General features: G+C 43.5%; 1 protein-coding gene across 1 annotated transcript; it reads right to left on the minus strand.

The window, feature by feature from the left end:
• Positions 1 to 2,641: 2,641 nt before the first annotated feature.
• On the minus strand, positions 2,642 to 18,808 carry LOC109465707 (cilia- and flagella-associated protein 54-like; the record flags this gene model as incomplete). Its single annotated transcript, XM_019763086.1, is given in 44 exon segments — positions 2,642 to 3,314; positions 3,481 to 3,555; positions 3,752 to 3,984; positions 4,895 to 5,066; positions 5,234 to 5,377; positions 5,523 to 5,752; positions 5,915 to 6,076; positions 6,302 to 6,404; positions 6,594 to 6,764; positions 7,056 to 7,260; positions 7,446 to 7,554; positions 7,767 to 7,877; positions 7,989 to 8,160; positions 8,388 to 8,549; positions 8,765 to 8,940; positions 9,127 to 9,289; positions 9,529 to 9,746; positions 9,853 to 9,931; positions 10,063 to 10,154; positions 10,340 to 10,497; positions 10,798 to 10,949; positions 11,263 to 11,319; positions 11,570 to 11,692; positions 12,022 to 12,108; positions 12,344 to 12,544; positions 12,797 to 12,863; positions 13,081 to 13,254; positions 13,414 to 13,501; positions 13,745 to 13,948; positions 14,132 to 14,287; positions 14,441 to 14,685; positions 14,810 to 15,011; positions 15,014 to 15,029; positions 15,246 to 15,479; positions 15,853 to 16,040; positions 16,185 to 16,375; positions 16,560 to 16,657; positions 17,000 to 17,104; positions 17,247 to 17,315; positions 17,512 to 17,577; positions 17,770 to 17,881; positions 18,078 to 18,204; positions 18,333 to 18,422; positions 18,619 to 18,808. Coding segments are annotated over 44 exon segments (6,297 nt in total), but the record flags the coding sequence as incomplete, so codon positions are not given.
• Between the last annotated feature and the right edge of the window lie 138 nt (positions 18,809 to 18,946).

Consider the following 18,946-nt stretch of genomic DNA (forward strand, 5'->3'; position numbering starts at 1 on the left):
TAGTCTAGTACTGTGAGCGAGAGACGTTAAATGGATACTATAGTTTTCACCCGAATACACAAATACTTTGTATGACCACCTCAATAGGCCAATGTTCACTAAGCTTGCTACATCACTATTTGATTCTAATTTCGTTTTATTGCCACAACTCAAATGTCTCTGCGAAAGAGCGTACAGAATTATCCTTTTTTCGTATAGTATATTTTTGGGCCATAACACGAAGAATCGTTAGATGTTTGTCTGAGTAAAAATGACCCCGGGAATCGAATTTCAAACATACTATGAAGAAAGCCTCCCGCTCGGCCGTCTCGGCACTGTTAGCGGCGGTAATCTCCTGGTGAATGAATTAATTGGGATTGAATATCAAACGCCGCTGCTGCTAACCTGGGGGCGATAGCTCTTACGTTTCGGCGCTTTACCGAGAAACTTTCTACCGGACGCCAGACTGTTTGACGCACTTCCAATCATCTCGGGACCACAAGGAAAATGGATACAAATGTCTTTCTAAAGAGATAAATATTCAGCGGAATTTGGTTCATAGACCACTTCAGCGGTTCCGGTGTGTTTAATTCACATACAGTCTTCCTTGACATTTCCACAGCAAAGAACGCGACCCAAGATAAAGTTTGTGTCCATTTTGAACTTCAAAATTCCCGACTTTTGCGCGGCTTTATCACAGCTATACTTCAATAATATGACTAGAAAGCTCATGAGGTGCAGAGCACCACTGTAATAGGGTCATAACTCCTCTGCGAACAGAGTCATAAGCTTTACTTAACGTCACTCCACCGGCAATTTTCCCCGCTGTATAGGAAAACTCGGGTCATGCTCCCTCTGAATGTGCTGTTGCAACAGGGCATTAAGAGCAATTCCGTGTTCCGACCTCTTCTTTACCCAATACCACCAGGGAACAAAAGCTATCAGTATAATTGATGTGTGACCATTTGCAGGCCGGCCCATTCCCTTGCAAATGCGCGCGGTGCCCCGGGTTCAGGCCGTGTCAGGGTGCTAAACGTGGGGTGAAGCGGGGAGGACGGGAGCGTGACATAACGCGACTCTTCACAGGACAGCGCCACGGCGGCATATGGCGGTGTCGGGATGTGACGATCCCTTCCGTCCCCTTGTGCCACTTAACTGTCGGAGCCATCCGCCGTCCTATCCTCTTGCCTGACTTGTCAAGGTCGTCACTCCCACAGTCGTCCGGAAAACGTGACTGCCTTCAACAAGTCATGAGGATAGAAACGTCAGAGATAGGAGCAGCGTTTAACTGAGATGAATGGGAAATGGAAGGTGTATGAAGCTCTTAATGGCCTAGTCTTTTATCAATTGATGGGCATGATCTCGACAAAAGGACTGGCGCACAGGATTTACACACATCCACTCATCAAGTTTCCTCCCATCATTTTACACTCTGACCACGACACCGCCCTGCTTATTTTCGCTGTAATGTTAACTGTTGATGATAAAATTTAAGATGAGCAGATAAAGACGTTCTCACATTGCAAATATGAATTCTTTTGCTGGTAATCTATCTTGAAACAGACGGCGGCGCATATCGATGTAATGTTCTCCAATCTTTCGCACGAGTGTCGGAAAAGGAACACTTCATAATAGCCTTTATACTCGTAATAGAAGCCACAAAGCAAAATGTCAGCTTGTCGCTACCATTGCGCTACTCGGCGTACGATATGGCCGGTGGGACCGAACCGCCCCTAGCGTTTTAGCGGGCTGGTAGACGGGCTAAATGGAGTGTCAGGGCTCGTGACAGACGACAAGTCTGCAGGTCTGTACGGCACGACGTGTGTGAGGATTCCAAACACGCAGACACACTGGCGGATCGTGCAAAGCAACGACAGAAGTTGTACAAGTTCGAACCATTCGCCTTTGGATAACGATAAGTCCAGAAAATGTTGAAGAGTGTTTTCCATTGACATATTTTAGTCCACTAACATTATGCGCGACTGCCAAGAATCGGAACTGTACGTTCGTCTCAGATGGATGGCTCTTTTGACAATACTAAGCCAACGGTCACCCCCCATGGGGATAAACATGTAAATAGGGTTGTGAACATAACATACATTTTCCTGTTGTTGACTGTTTTGTGGTAAAAGAAAAGCAAACATTTTCGGTCCTTTACTGACACCCCCCATCAAAACTGGAATGATGGCACATAAATGTAACTGTCCTTGGTGCTGAATGCCATCAACTGCAACTGTTAGATACTATTTCCTGTATATCCTCTATTTTATGATGGAATTTTGTTCCAAAATACCGAGAAGACTAGAAGACATAAAACGAGCTGGCTGTTACATTGGTATGATCATAAAACAGATACTCATGGACCTAAGGGATCCTACTTCTAACAGCAACCTGCACTGTATGTTTTCACTATTACTCGTATATACATGTACATCCACACATATTATGTCTTGTATAATGTAGTTCAGAGCTTCATGGCCATGTAGAATACTTCCTCTTACTTTGTACATCAGATTGCCAATCTTTCTACATTGTTTTGTATTTGTATGATACTGAGTTAGCAGGTGAAGAATAATTTTGGGTGGAGAGGCCTTCTGCATATGTTGATGACTTATTTACATAAAACAGTGCAGCAAAAATACAGGCTAACGTGATGCAAATGCCATATCCTCTTATGAGCTTTAATTTCAACAAAAGCCTCAGCAAACCAAGTAATAGCAGAAAGTAGAATTGACTGATCACAATATTGTGCACTTCATAACAGGCTAACTGTTACAATGATTACTTATAGTAATCATGTTCCAAATCATTCAACCAAACAAAAAGAAACAACTGTTAATTACTAGAATCCTTTTCAACTTCCAGGGTAGAAAGTCTTTGATAAAATCATCACAATCCTACCCCAAAATGTGACAAACAATCCCACCTGTTTCACCACTATGACTATAAAGCAAACTACTGAAGACATCTTCAGACATGATAATATAACATGTACTGACTGGGTATGTCTGTAGACATCAAACCAACATTCAAATGTAAGTGATGACACTGTAAAATCAAGTACATATTCTCCTTGCATCATACTTTAAATACAACCATTATATTTGATTTCAAACTCATAAGGATGTAGGGATATCAAATAATCAGGGATATTAAATCAGCTAATAAAGGTGCTTCATCTTGATCTCTTGCTTCACATTGCTGAGTTGTGTACATCATGGCACTTTGCTCAGCAGCCAGCCTGACAACTCAGGGTTCTTAACAGTACAGCCAAACCCTGGGTTGAACAGCTTCTCCAGGTGGTTAATGTTCTCCAAAGTGACAGAGAACGGAGCCTGCAGGAAAATAGACAAATAATCATTGACCATGAGGAAATTGTACCATCACCTTGTATGTGTTTTACTTGAGAAAAGAACTGTACAATGAGGACATTGAGAACACCAGGTTGCATGAAGATTAATAGTTATATGACGATAAGTGATTTTGGTTGGGAGCACCCACCTCTGTGACTGGTTCCTGGTCAGCCTGAAGAGTGATGAGACTGTGGGCATCAGTCACGCTCTGCTTCAACAGAACCTGTCAACAAACACAACATTTTGATTAGAACAGAATGTTAAAGAGTATGCACAAGTATGTGTAAAATACATACAAAAAGACTCAGATTTCACACAATTTCACAAATTCAGCATGACAACTCAAAATAATGAATGACACAGCACATTTCCTAATCAGGCAGGAAGGAGCATGCTAGGAGGAACTGAATCAGACGTACCTCCAGCTGCTCATCCCTCCTACTGGCAACCTTGGCAGACAGTGGCTTGATTCTCGTCTTCTTGCCCCCCTTGGCCTTGTCAGGTACAGGGGTAGTGTTGCGGGATCCCCCCTCAGGCCTGGGGGTGGGGGTTTCCCCTAGGGACATGTCTGCCAGCTGACTCTGAATGGCCAGGTTACGGTGCAGGTCTAACAGCTGGCCCAGGGGCACTCTGATCTGTCCTGTCAGGAGACCTGCCATAGGGTGTTGTTATAACTAATTAGGTTGGTTCTTGTGATCAGAAGTCAAGTGCACCAAGTGAAATGTGATTCACATTTTCTGATCTTGACATACAGGATGATATGAATTTGACAAAGCAGAATTTGGTACCTTACAAACACAACTGTTGAAAATCAACACAGCAAATACAGTAAGATGAAAATATGTGCATAATCAAGAAACAATAAACCATGACAAGTCTGAACCATTGTGATTGTGGAAAACACATTGCAGACATTTGTAACTATCCATCACAGAAAAAAACAGCCAACAACATCTTTATGGTGTTCTTTCTCTATGTTGGATAAGGACGTTGTCATAAAAAGCTGCAACTTATGAAAAACGTGCATTAACTGAACACAGCAAAAACCCAAATCCATGCAACAAACAGTGAATGAACCTGAATTTCATTCTATGTGCATCTTATTTACAGTGTCTGCCATACCTTTGGGAAGGATATAGTCTTCCATACCTTCTGGAAGGATATCATCTGCATTAGTAATGGCAGCAAAGTAAGGAGGCAAATAAAAATGGGTTATGGTTAACTTTAATTAGATAGCAATACTTATCATTAGTATATGCTATGTTTGTAATATCCATTAGGCCAGTGTATTGTCATTAGTACATAATATGTTGGTGCTATCTATTAGACCAGTGTATTAATCTCAAGTTGTCCAATAGAAAATTATATGATTTAATTCTATTGGTGCATGTTACTGTTATACAGGTTAACCAATGCAGATGCAGAATGCACACGCACACAGGAAAGAGTGGGATTATCATGCTACATTTGTGTCTACTCATCCTGAGAGGTTAATAAGCATTTCAGGCACAAGAAGCAAACAATTGGAAGCCTGATCCAAGACGTTCCATTATTGTACTTACCGACAGTGTTGGTGGAAGGTGTTGCCTTAATGGGCTGTGTGTTGGCAGCATACATCAGTAAGACTTTCTGTTTATCCTCAGGACCATGTACATCCAACCCTGGCTGGTACCACTGTAGACTCAGCTCTTCCTTATTAGGAGCCAACAAGGCAAGGTCCTCCTTTTCAACCACCTACATGTACAAGTAGAAGTAGTGTTTCAGTAACACTCATTCAATGATTCTTTAAAGAAATTTTGTGCAGAATGAACTGTACAATGAGTTGTTGATGCCAGCTGCACTAATATTTCTCTTATCAACAAGTTTGATCCATAATCCAAGATATTACAAAAAGTGCTGACCCTTGTGTGTGATGCCTCCCTGCTCAGTGCTTGTGATGGATCCTCTGCTGTCTTGGTGTCAGGACCTGTCAGTAGATTGTCCACATAGCTGACAGAGATCAGGCTCACATCTGGGGTTGGTTCTGCCAGGGGGAGGGCCAGGTCCTGTACAAGCAGTGCACATTGTATATTCTTACAGTACACTTGTGGCAATGTTTGATATACAAGTCACAAATATACACTTTACATCTTCAACTTATACTGCCATGCCCAAATTCTACTTGTATAACATGGAACAAATGTAGCCTACCTTGGGCGGGTTGAGGGCCACGCAGTCTGAGGCATACATGGGCAGGTGAGTCATCAGGTACCTGTGCATCTGGGTCAGACGCAGGACCAAACCACTGTTAAACAGGGGTGATCTGGCCAGGTCACGAGTGCTACTGACACTGCCATAGGTACTCTCCAGGTCCATGCCACTCAACTCAGACAGCTGATCAGACTTGTCTTCCTGTGTGTCCCCCTCAGCAGTAGATGCACCTTGAAATGAAGATCAAGGTTTTAAAAAATGTTCTTATGAATACTTAACAAATTGAAAATTGTCAGCAATAGCCTTTACAACTATATGTTGTTATTGGATGGGCAGCCTTCCTCTTAACAGCTAGGGGCTGAATTGTAAGGAGCATGCAGCCTATGGTTTACCTGTATTAGCTGTTGTTGCCAGACTCTGCAGCAGACTGGCATACCCCAGCATGTGGACCCAGCTCAGCTGTCTGGCAGCAGCCCTGGTCCGAGAGATCACATCTCTGGCCAGCTCATCTGCATCCTTGTCCACATCAGACAACTGGGAGGCCAGGTTGGAACCTTTGGAATAATAACCAGATCATCTAACAGTTGTAAAATCAACTTCTGCAATTGTAAAATGTATCAATTTATCATCAGATGTCTTTAAAAATACTAATATTTTTCTCACACATCCTCAAGACCAGACTGTATTTTTGTAGTGAGGGACTGATCTATACATATTTCTGTTTTTACAACTCCTTTCAGGTGTGAAGAATAATAAGTAAGATTATCAGTAATACCTACCCATGAGCATCTTGCCAACAGACAGATGTGAGCTGACCATGTCCAGAAGGGCATATTCCGGCATCTCTGCCCAGGCCTTCTGCTTCACTGCCAATGTTGTAACCTGCACAAACAAAACCATTGCAGTGTCAATTAAGATGTGTGGATGCTTGATCAGAGACAGACCTTGCAATAATAATAGTGAACTTCTTATATATATTATGTATATACCCTTAAATCATTTCATTTCCCATTTCAAATGTGTCTAGAAAAGCAATCAATATGTGAGACTGCAATGACAAAGCCACTCCACCTGTGGGTTTCCTGCGAGAGTCATGCTGGCCCTCTGTACGTCAGCAATGGCAGCGGCACACCTGATGGCCAGCCAGGTAGCTCTCTTCTCTCTGTCCTGTTCTCGTTCTTCCTTGTTTCTTGTGGCTGCTCCAATCTTTCCCAGCACTCGAGCCCTCTCCCTAGTTTTGGCCTGAGGGTGGAAGAGTGTTAGACCATTTGACCAAGAACACTGACAGAACAATTCCAATTTTTTAATTCCTCATAATTCCTGAAAGTGGTTTTAAGCTTCCTCTCATGTTACTTTACCCCTGGTGACCTCTTATTCCCTATTTCTATAGCAGAAAGCACTTTCAGTCTTGGATGAGCTCCTTTTAAGCTTAAACTTACAACATATGTTATGAGCTTAAAGTACCCATCAAAATTTTGAGCAAAATCTTTGAAGAAAAACAGCTTGCAACAAGTTGTAATAAAAATGCATCACCTTCACGGCAGCTGCCCGTTTGGCCTTCTGCCTGGGACTGGGGCTCTCTGGGAGGTCTCCCTCGGTTACTGACTTGGTGGGAGAGACGGCCTCCTGTGAGGGCTGCGGGGTCACTTCTGTGCTCTGGGTGGCAGTCACCCTGCTGAGGGCACCACTGGTCAGCAGGAAGGTCAGGGCTATCTCCAGGTATGCCTGCCTCATCAGTCTGAAGAGAACAGTAGATTTGATAACTGTTGGTGAGAACAGTTCCATCCGTTTTCATGTAGCTAGACAAACCAACAGTTCTGATATACTGTACTTTACTTAATATCTTAGTCTTCAGTAAGCCTTGAAATGTTTCTCCCTGAATAGGACCTGTATAAGAAACCTAGATATATGATGATGACATACCCGAGATCATGGTTGCTTGCATGGCTGGTGGTGATGGCCTCTAGGAGAGTGGCAGCCGCACCCCTGGATGGGTACTTCCCAGTCAGGCTCAACTGACGCTGCACCATGCCTGCACAGGACACAAAGAAAGCCATAAATACCACTGTTAGCCAACACATGCATGCTGACTACTTCTACTTTCCATTTTCAGCTTTAGTTACTGTTGGTACAGGTTGAAGTAGCACATCACTACAATCTAAAACCATTGTGAAATTAACCTGTTGCCTTTCTTACCTGACTTACATTCCAAACACCTTTGTAGTTAGTGAATAATCAACTCACCATGTTGAAGCAGTATCTCTGCCTCCAGATGAGGCTGCCTGTCCGCTGCCGCCCGGCACAGCCCCAGGGTGGTGGTGAGAACAGTGGCAGGGGGCAGCCAAACATCAGACCCTGGGGACACAGCCAGACATGTTAGCAGGGTGGGGTCTCTGTACCCAATAGTTACATTTGTTAGGAACAAAGACACTGGCATCAACCATTACCCAGCTGTAGGTTACCCACCTGCCAGGACTCCGGATTCCGCAGCTTGCCTGATCAGCACATGAGCAATACGCAGTTTGATTCTGACCAACAGGAGAACATGCGGGATGTAGATGTTCTTCAGAGGACCAATGGGTACAGCAAAGGCAGGATTACTTGCATGGTACTGTATTCTGTCCCCTATTATCATCATCTGAAAGTTAAGGACAGAAAAAACTCAGGGCTAAGTTGAAAAATCAACTTTTGGAGGCTTTGAATATCATAATTCTGATTTAAGTCAGACAAAAAATGGCATTTGCCAATATTTCCATTCCCTTTTGACTTACAGATAGACCAGTTCTCAGTGGCAAGGATTGTAACCAATTCAAGTAGGATGCAGAATTAATAACCACGGAATCCTGCATGATAACAAGTACTGACCTGGTCCAATAAGATGTTCTGTGCCTGTATGTACATCTGCAGCCGTTCTGCAGCTGACAACTTGCCGGCCTGTAGGTCTGTCAGCTGGACCATGGACTGTACCATCAGCAGTGAGGCAGGGGGAGACAGAGTGGCCTGGCCTTGCAGCATGTTGATAATGTCCTATCATGGTGAAAATGAGATCAAAACATCAGTCTGATATAATGAACAGATGTGCAGAGATTTTCAGAGATTATCTGTCCCAATTATATGATTTTATGCTGCCGAAGTACAAATGCCAGAAGTACAGGGGTTTCAGCACCATGGAATATGTTACAGTTAAAGTATCTGCATTCAATAGTCCACATATCTTCACATGGGAAGGAAGGCATGTGTACCTGCAGAGTTTGTCTGACATCCTCCAGTGGATGTCCCTCCTGTATGTCTAACAGCACACACTGTAGGAGGAACTCTGCCTGCATGTCCACATCCCCACAGGCCTCCGCCTCAGCCAGACCTTCTGCACAGTAGTGCCGCGCACTGCCGGCATCCATCTGCTTCTTCTCACCTTCACCTGGGGAAATGTCAGGAAACTCAGCATCATCATATAATCCTGTAGGTGTAGGTTTCCTTGTGCAAGCATCAAGCATGAAACAATCATAAGTCATAAACATACCTCCAGGCAACCCTTGAAAGAATTAACAGGGCTCATCCTGCCATAACATTAAAGGAAATCGCAGCAAAATTTGTGATGACTTACCAATAATTCCCATGCCAGTCAGCTGACCTGACAGCCCTTTGACCAGTGCTAGCCGGCAGTCCAGCCAGAGTCGTGCGTCCAGTCGAGTCCTGCTCTGGTTGTCCTGGTACTCAAACCGGTTGTCCTCTGGCTTTGTCAGTGTCACAGAGGGTTCACCTTCCTCCTATAGTAATCAATGGTTGTATGAATTTCAGACTAGTTAACACAAGTTTCATCAACATACTTTGTCGCTGGAGAACTTCATATAGTTAACAATTCAGGTCATTTGTTTTTCAATTAAGCTGCATTCCATGTGAGGCTGAATGCATTAGCAATTTCAATGGTACTGACCTATAAGTTCTTTGTAATGGCTATTGAGTGAAATAACAACCATATCTAATCATATGGCCCCAGCACACCCACCTGTGCCCTACTTTCAGACCTCCTCAGGGCAGACGTCTTCCTCTTTTCCTTCTTATTGTCAGACGTTACAAAGATGTCAGCATCTTGGATGAGCTTAAGTGCTGTAAGGACTGTAGCTGCGCTCAGGGTGGAGTGTTGTCTTTGTCTCTGGATGGCTGCAACATCCAGTTTACTCCATACAACCACTTCCAACTCAGATGCCACCAAGCTACTAGAGCCTATGGACAGAAAACATGTTGTCATCATTTCAGTGTTCACTGGGTCTAACTGTTAAATCCAATGTGTCTGAGAGAAATGAACGTCCAACCCAAACTACCAGCCTACCTTGTTCAGGATCTACATTCTCCAGGATACTGTCACAGATGGTCTGCAGCATCTGGTCAGCTGTGGCAAGCAGCATGCCCTGCAACCAACAAGTAACAGTGAATGAATTAAAAGTATAGGACAGTAAAACCTCAGGCTATTCTGCTGAACTGTTGTGGAGGACTGGAAAAAGTTTTAGTTTTTACAGCGGGGTGTTTATAGAGCTGTTACCTTGATGGAAGATGGGGTGATGTTTCCTTGGTTGTCACTGAACCTGTGACTCTCCTCCTCATCAGAGGAAGAACTGTCCAAACTCTGTGACTCTGCAGAGCAAGAAAAATAATCAAGTCTGGATACAGAGTAACCCAGAACAGGCAGATCTAGACACAGGAATGAAAACCACTCTACAAAATGAGATATTATCAGTAATGTTTAAGAAGTTAGGTAATGTTGTGATTTATATGATTGGCACACATATCTCTGATAAGTTCCAATGTAGAACACTAACCCAGTAGTTCATCAGCAGTCTTGGGAGCAGCACGTTTGGATGTGGGAGGCGGCTGTCTGGTTGTCCCACCAAAGGATTTCTCTGTCCCACCAGGCAGGACAGACTTCCTACGTCCCACTGGGACCTGGCCGAATGGATCCTCCCCAATTTTAGGCAATCTGTAAAGTTCATAAAATCTAGTCACACTGGCACTTCCAAGGGTGTTTTTGCATAAATATGCATTTTTGCTCTATCACATAGAGACAAAAAGAAGGCAAAGTCTCTTATTGAATTGATTTAGCAAGCATAGAATTCAATGAAGGTCAGATATAGGATGTAGGAAACAGGAGGAGGGGATCACAGAGATACTGGCATGACACTTGCCATAACTATATAAACTAGGTGAAGTGTTGTTAGATGAGTTTTTGGGTAATGTCACAACAGTAAGAATTTAAAGCACATCCATGAGCAGTACATACATGGGTTCCTCCTTGGCAGGCAGCGCATGGATGGTGTCTGCCAGGGCGATGATGAGATGTGCCTGGGCCAGGGTCAGGTGACAGGTCAGGTGAGGTCCGTACAGGTTAGCCAGTGATGTGGTCAGGCGCCGCTCACACAGGTAATCCAGGGTCTGGAAATATCATAACAAGGCAATCAGAAATAGCCTTTGGTGGAACATAAAGAAACTACAGTGTACAAGTATGAATGTTCAGACAGGCAAAAAATAATCCTTTACTCCCTTGTGGGTGAGGGAAACTAGTGATAAAACTGCAAGATTTTATAATCATAACATGTGACATCTCAATGTCGTCCATGGTGCTGAAAACTCAGCTATTGTTACAATACTATATCAGGTATTCTCTCTTCTTTGTTGTAACTTGGAATCATTATCATTTGCTAAATGACACATTATTTCTAGGTTTAGCAAGGAGAAACTTTCTTACCTTAAGATTACAAGGCTCTGACAGTGGCTTGGAGGTGTCAAAGTTATTTCGAGCTTTCTGGATGGAACAATGAGACAGTTGAGCATTAAATCAGGTTCACTGGTAAACAAAAAGCATTCCCAAGGTAATTCTTATCTCACACTCATCAATGTTCAACCTATAGCACAAGTTTGTACATCAAGGGGAGTGGATTTTTAATGGTATAAAACATAACGTTTGCAGAACATGTGAGGCAAATAGAAAAACCTTACTTCTATTCTATGACCTTTTTTCTATATTTGATGAGGACCAAAGACACAGTTCTTACCATCTTGGACTCGACCTGCCTGAAGCCACTGTTACTGGTGTGGGGTAACCTGTCCCCATGCAGCAGTCGGGCCAGAACAACAACAGCCTCACTGTACAGACCAAGGTCTGTCAGGATCCGCAGCTGGAGGGCAAGAAATAATCATCATGGTTATGTCGAGCTTAGGGAAATTTGGGAAGTAAATCATTGTGTGGATGCAAAAAATACTCCTGAATCAAAGTGTCAACAATGGTTCTTGCTGCCCTCTCCATGCATAGGGCAATTGGAGAAATACAGGGAGCTGAAAAAATGGTTTTGTCATGCAAGATTGGCAAAACAAAGTTGTTTGGTGTCCAAAGTCATACTCTGCAGTGAAAGTTCTATGTAGATATTACAAGTCCCCTGTCAGAAATTTTTGAGAATCAAACAAAATGTAATACCAAGCACAATTCTTCAAAAAGTCTAGTCCTTACCTTCAAGATCCTGCCATCCACAGCCCTTGCCAAGTCCCGTGACACATAAGTCACAAAGTACTGGTAAAGGGTTAGCAGAGGTAACACCTGGAAATACAGGAGGAATTCAGTAAGTTTTGCAAATAACCAACTAACGTCTCTCTCTTTTTTGAAGTGTAAGTGAACAGAAGTATGAATGTTTACACAATGAGACAAAAACCCAGAAGCTGATGACATACAACGCAAATGCAGGTAGAGACTAGTCATAACCAAAACAATTTCTACATCTGACTTGGTAGATATGAACATACTAATCATAACTGCGAGAAGGAGAAACACTTACAAACAGGTTATGCCTGCCCCTGTTGAGCTCCTCAATGACAAACCGTAGAGAAGCGACCATGGTCCTGCCGTCACACCTGAACCTGTCTGACAGGAGATCCACCCCGGGTACCAGGCTCTGTACCTCACACCCCTCACCTATCTCATACAGGGCATAGTCACGGTCTGCTGTGGGGTGAGGCAGGGTGGAGCGGAACAGTGCCTGCACAGATTAACATGGGAAACAACACAGTGGATGAGTGTCTGCTGGGTGACATTACATTTATGCCCATCTCACTGCCTGTATGACTATATAATAACTGTCCCAAATGCACATGTAACGATTGTCACAAAAGTTTGTATCTGCAGACTGAAAATAACTTCTTGTCCCTGTGTTCTTACAAGGTCATATTTATTTGGTTACTGTGCACCTCTAGTAAGACAGTCTATATGTCCTATCTGTTCTTCTGTTTACCTTGAAGAAGGCAGCAGACAGGAAGCAGCATTCCATACGAAGTCCCAGGTCAGAGGACAGGATGTATCTGTCAGGTACAAAAAAAACAGATTGAAATTTTCTGAGCTCAGACAATAGTCAATACATGCATGCATTTAAAAGCCACAATACAGCATAGAAAATAAACTGGTTTGAAGGGCTGGTGTATTAATTACACTCTGGGTCTGATCAAGTGGCCAAATCACCACTCATGCGGACTTAACAGGTAACAAACACACTAGATGTTAGAAAAGAGAGATACCCACTGTGCAATTTTTGCAGCCAGCACTCCCCCCAGCACACATCCCCACAAGCCACACTTCTTCAACAGGGTGCCAGCCAGGCTCTGTCCTGTGTCCATCAGTTTCCTCCAGGAATGGAGCGCATCAGGCATGTTCATCACAATGTCCAGCGCCTCCGACCAGCACTTGTATGCAGCTCTGTCAGAAACACAAGAATGTTTGTCCGGTCAGAGAAACAGTATGTAAGTCAGTATATCTATTGCTGGAAACCCTTATTAGTGGAGGTCTTTATTCATCATATTTAGTTGGGTTGATTTGACAACTTGTTTGGTTCCAAAGTTTGTATGTTCTACCTACCTGACATTTCCTGCATGGTACTGCAGATTGGCCAGCTCATGCATAGCCTGAGCACTCAGGCCTTTCTGGTTATGAGCAAGCAACATTTCTGGAAAAAAAAAAGCACATGTAGATATTCAATGCTTTTATGAGTCTAAAACTTGCTATGTGTCTCCTATTTACTGGAAAAAAGTGAAAAGTGCAAGTACAAAAATTCATACTAGCAGTCACATATATTGTCCTGCATTTTTCAATACAATTTGGATCCTTTAGCTCAGGTACAAAACTTTACTGTCTGCGTACAAAAACAATCATATCAGCATATACGCATCTTATTATTGGCTTAGTTTACCTATTGTCTTGTCATATGAAGAGATGACCACCCCCAGTTGGGACCTGGGCAGCACCGGGCTCTGTACTTCCATGGTTGTCTGGAACTCCTCATCCATGAGGTCCTGTGGAACGGGCAGCTGAGGACGGCTGTCAGAGGGGCGGAAACCCACTCGGGAGGGCGAGCGACTGCCACTCTTACTACTGGTGGTTCTCAGCTGGGGAGCTGTCAACAAATATGAAGATGGATGTAATACGATAAGGTGGAGGGCTTTTTTTCTACAGATTGCTAATTGTCTTTAAAGATTGCTGTCTCTTACAACACTGAATGTATTACTTGAAAAGTAGGGTGTGATGTGGAAAAAAACTCATGACTCAAGGCAAACAGGAGAATTATCATGATTCTGACCATTTTGCTGTCCGGCCAGGTAGAGCACTAGAAGTTTGCGGCTGTTGGTCAGTGCCCGAGCGGTATACTGAGACTTGTCCAGCACCTGGCGGAACGTCTCCAGGCTGTCAGTAACGTCCAGCGGCACGGCCACCAGTCTCCTGGCATGGTCACCACCTGGGAGCAGCAGCAGAGAAAAAAATCAGAAATGACTAAATGGAGCTGACAATTTATGTTAGGAACAACTGTTCAACTGTTGACTTTGTTGAAGATCTGATGGCCTATATTATGTATAATGTTATTAAGACCTGTAAGAAGAGGATGACTTACTCTCGTAGACATTGTGCCCCTCTGGGTCGATGTGACCACCAGGGTCAATCTCCGTCAGGTTGGACAGGTCAGTCTTCAGCAGGGGAGTTGTGTGCAGCTGGGAGCCGATCTTCCCTCCCACCTGTGCCATGGCGTTCTGGTAGTGAGGCTGAGGGGGCGGGAGGCCGCCGTGCTGATCCACACGAGCAATCAGCTTCCTCTGGGCGGTGATGAGCATGGGACTGACCTGTTCAGCATGTCTTTCACTGATAAGGAACAGGAAATGTTGGCATGAGCAAAGTCACTGAGTCCTCAGATGTTTTGTTACAGAAAGTCACATTAAAAAATCATTGTTAACAATATTTGCAGAAAGTGTGCAGTGGAACTCACTGAGTTAGCGCATTGAAGCGGAGGGCGACATCTGCCAGTCTCTCCCACTTCTCCTCATAGAACAGGATTTCGATGGTCCTCATGAAGATACGTCGTGTCCAGCGCAGGTCTACCAGGCTCATGTCATCAACGTGAGTCTCAAACTTCAGGCTGGCCCCGCCCTTCTCCATGCTGATGTCACCGACCCATGACTTTACAATGAGGGTATCTCCTCATCTTCCTGGTTATCGAAAAGATTCCTTCATTTACAACTTAAGGATACGTCTGTACATGTATCTGTATACTTTTAACATGCACTGTCACAAAATATCTAATACATGGAAACATGTTATCAAACACAGGTCTGCTCCTTAGACAGAATTTCTCGCATATTATAGAGGGAAATCTTTATCTAGAGTTGTTAATATTGCAATTCTGAAGTGAAGTGTAATCTAACCGTGTCCACTCTGTGTTCCTGTATTTCCAGCAGCATGTCTAGCAGAGCATCAGAAGCCAGGTAGAAAGGCCGCCACACCAGACCCCTCCAGTCCTCTATACTGAGGAGCCCCTGTGAAGCTCCGCCTGCCTGGCTGGGGTTGTAGGCCCGCAGCAGGGCAGTGTGTGCACAGTTCCACAGAGACCTGCAGGCGTTCTGCAGGAGGGACCAGTGACGCCCCCTTTCTGATAGAACCTGCACGGCAGAGAAACATATATTGATTAAGATATTGATTTGGTGTCAACATGTCCACACAGTATTTGAGGAGGGTATACATAATTATCCTATCATCACTGCAACAAGGATTTGGGGTCTTAATAAAAAGATTTTGGGAAAGGTGACAATACCTGAAAGTTAATTTCTCTGTCAATGACTTTATATGGATATAGTTTAGTAACAACACAAATCCATCATTTCATGGTAAAGCAGGTTGTATTCCAAAATTTGACATCTAAAAGAAAGAAGGGCATCTCTCAGGGAAGAGTCGGTAAATGTGCTTTGCTTATATAAGCACAAAATTAATGTTACTAACTAAAAGATGAAATGTATAAGGCAATGATAAACATACTATTGCTTTCATGAAGAAGTCAAAGGTCTTGCTGAGCGCATCCATGGTGGCCTGCTGCGTGATACTGTGGTGGTCAGGCACCAGCTTGGTGTCCACCTTGTCCAGAGAAGCATCTGACCTGTAGGTCCGAGGTGTCCTCTCACCTTCCTCCTCCTCCTGCTGGGCAGTGCTGGGAAGGACAAGGTTACCTGAAAACACAGGTGGAATATAAGGTACTGGGATGTAGAGAAAACTGCTAAGAGGCAGCATGTGAGTTCAAGGGATGATTAGCTGTTACCTGTATCAACTATGATTATAACACAGAAGGTGGCGTATAGGTAGCATCAACTGACCGATGGCTGCAGCTGCTGCAATTTCGATTCCAGTCTTTGGCCTGTCTGCGTCCAGCTGTGCCAGAGAGTCAGGGATGGACATCTCCCGTGGGTCGTCCTTGGTGGACTGCCAGTCTGGACCTCCGTCCCACCCCACCACCAGGGTGTTACTGCTCTCAAACGTGAACCATTCCTGGTCCAAGAACGAGGGTCTGTAGCAAGAAAACAGCATGGCTCAAGCAAGGAGACAAAAGTTTGATTAGCATAAAGGTACATGCACTTTACTTTTATTTATCTATCCATCTATCACCAACAAACATTTCAGCTAGTATGTTCTCTTGTGTATCCACTTTATATGCAAATGCTGCTTAAGGGATACAATATACATGTATTTACCTATAGATATGGAGGGAGGCCGTCCCCCTCAGTTTGTCCCTCAGCTCAACCTTCTCCAGGAACAGACCAAAGTGACTCAGGCCCTGCAGGATGTTCATCTGTGGGTACAACAGAACAGGATAACTTGTGATCCTGAGGATACTATCATTGCACATGGCTGATGAGATCTCAACCTTTATCATGTAATGCAATACTTGGCATGCAAGGATGGTGCAGCTCCAATGAGAATGTAATACATCTATATAAATTACAAATATAAGTCACATAAAATTTACAAATTGGTCAACAACAACGCATGAAGCTGGCCTTTCTGCTTTTCTACCTCCCAAAAAGCTTAGTTCAAGTTAAGTACTTCGAAATTTTGATTAGATAAGGGTTCTGTGTTATCTGGCAGCAGAGCATTACAGTAGCGTAGAAATTCTACACAAGAAACAGCCTACCTGACACCTCCATGGTATTTCATCTGCACAGGTTTTACGCAGACGCCTCCGTCGAAGCATCACTCTGTAGAACTCAGGGAAGTTGTGCTTCAGCACCTCCATGGCCTGTGTACAAGTGGAGGAAAAATGAGGCATACATTATTTTGTGCTAAAGCATTGCAGACATCATAGAACAGTTGTTTATTTCTAGTAATATACAATGCAATCATGATGATATTATGCACATTACTATGAGGAAGATACTCACCTTGTTCTCAATTTCTTCCTGTTGCTCCTTGGCGAGGTCAACTGGACCTTTCCTGCGGCTTGTCAACAACTGTAATGATAGTGATTTTGATTCTTAGTTTCATACATACATTCACATGTTTTCAGTTATATGTGACTGTTCATGTGCAAATGAAAGAATACATTGAATACATTGACTTAAGAAATAAATGTAAGAAGAATGCCGGCCTTAGGAAAGGAAAGGAAACTGGTAGCACACACACAAGAGAAAATACTGTATAACAAACCTTCATCTTTTGTCTTTTTTCCTTCTTCTTCTGTCTGACTTGCTCAGCTTTGGACATCTTCAGATTCTGTGAATAGAGCATAACAGTAACCAGTGTTAAGATGGTGAAAAGGGATGCAAAGAATCTCAGTCAACATTTTCCACCAGTACCAGTCTGGATGTCTTTACAATTCACAAATTTTGTAGATGGTCAGCTTTAACTCATAAGCCACTTTAAGGCAGATAATTTCTATGTTACATGAAACAAGATCTACCATACCTTTGTGTACTCCACCATAGCAGCTGCATACTTCTTGGGATCATCACCGACCAGCGTGACAGCGCCGACCTGTCTAGCCAGGCCACGAACAGCAACCATTCCCTCATTACGTCTGCAAATCAATGATAGAAATCAACATGTGAAAAGGCCGGCCTGTATGGGAGGAATTCATTTCAGATCCCTACTATCAACTGATGTCATTCAGTTGAGAGTTACAGGACTTCAAGTTAAAGCTAGAGTTCGAGCAAGACTACGATGGATGCTGAATTACAAACTAACGCAAGTCAAACCAGAGATATTTTTCATACTTTTTCAGCCATAGCAGTGAATCCTGACACCAGTCCAGCACATTTTGTAGGTGCCCCTCCATTACTGCCTTCTGGGCCACCTGGACAAAGAACTCCAGAAAACGAGCCCTCTTCTTGAACTTGATAACTGCAACACGGAAGCAAAACATTTACAAAACAATCATACATTAGGCAACATGTCCAAATATGATGCAATTAAAATGTTTACAAAAGTAAAAATGTAGTTGGTAATTGTCAGTTTTTATTTGTATGTACCTTCCTTGTAGGCCTGTCTGGAAGGCAGGGCTGCAACGTAGGCATGCAGAACATTGGGGTCTTCTTGTCCTGTCAGTTCATCACTCTGGGCTGAAGGTGGATGAGGAGGAAGGCACAATATAAGCCAAAATTTAATTTCTAATCATCATCAACAACTCACCAATGCAGGAAAAAACATATAATGCTATTCAAAAGTGAGAATTTCATAGACAGCACCATTAACAAACTGACAAATGGCAACATCACACAATCCACATTTGCACTGAACAGGTGTTTAATGACTAACCTTGTCGTGCTAGCCTGAGCATGTGGGCCTCCAGGGCTTTCAGCTCCTCATTCTGGATTCCTGACTGATCCTTGCCCTCACCTGCACCCCTCTTCTTCCCAGGAGGCCTTTTCCTGGACTCCGGTGCTGTGTTTGCTGTGCTGACTATCTCAGGTTGCAGCTCCAGGGCAGACAGTTCAGCTTTCCCTGTTGCAGTACGTGTTGATTAATGTGACAAAACTGATCTCAATCAAATACATCTGAGAGTATCATGTGGACTCATAATCATAGCTCTGAAAACCAAGGAATTGTCCATATAGATATGTAAAGTCTCTACCCCTCCCCCCCC

The sequence above is a fragment of the Branchiostoma belcheri genome, unplaced genomic scaffold (assembly GCF_001625305.1).
Source record: "Branchiostoma belcheri isolate BF01 breed outbred unplaced genomic scaffold, Haploidv18h27 scaffold157, whole genome shotgun sequence".
Taxonomy (NCBI): Eukaryota; Metazoa; Chordata; class Leptocardii; order Amphioxiformes; family Branchiostomatidae; genus Branchiostoma; species Branchiostoma belcheri.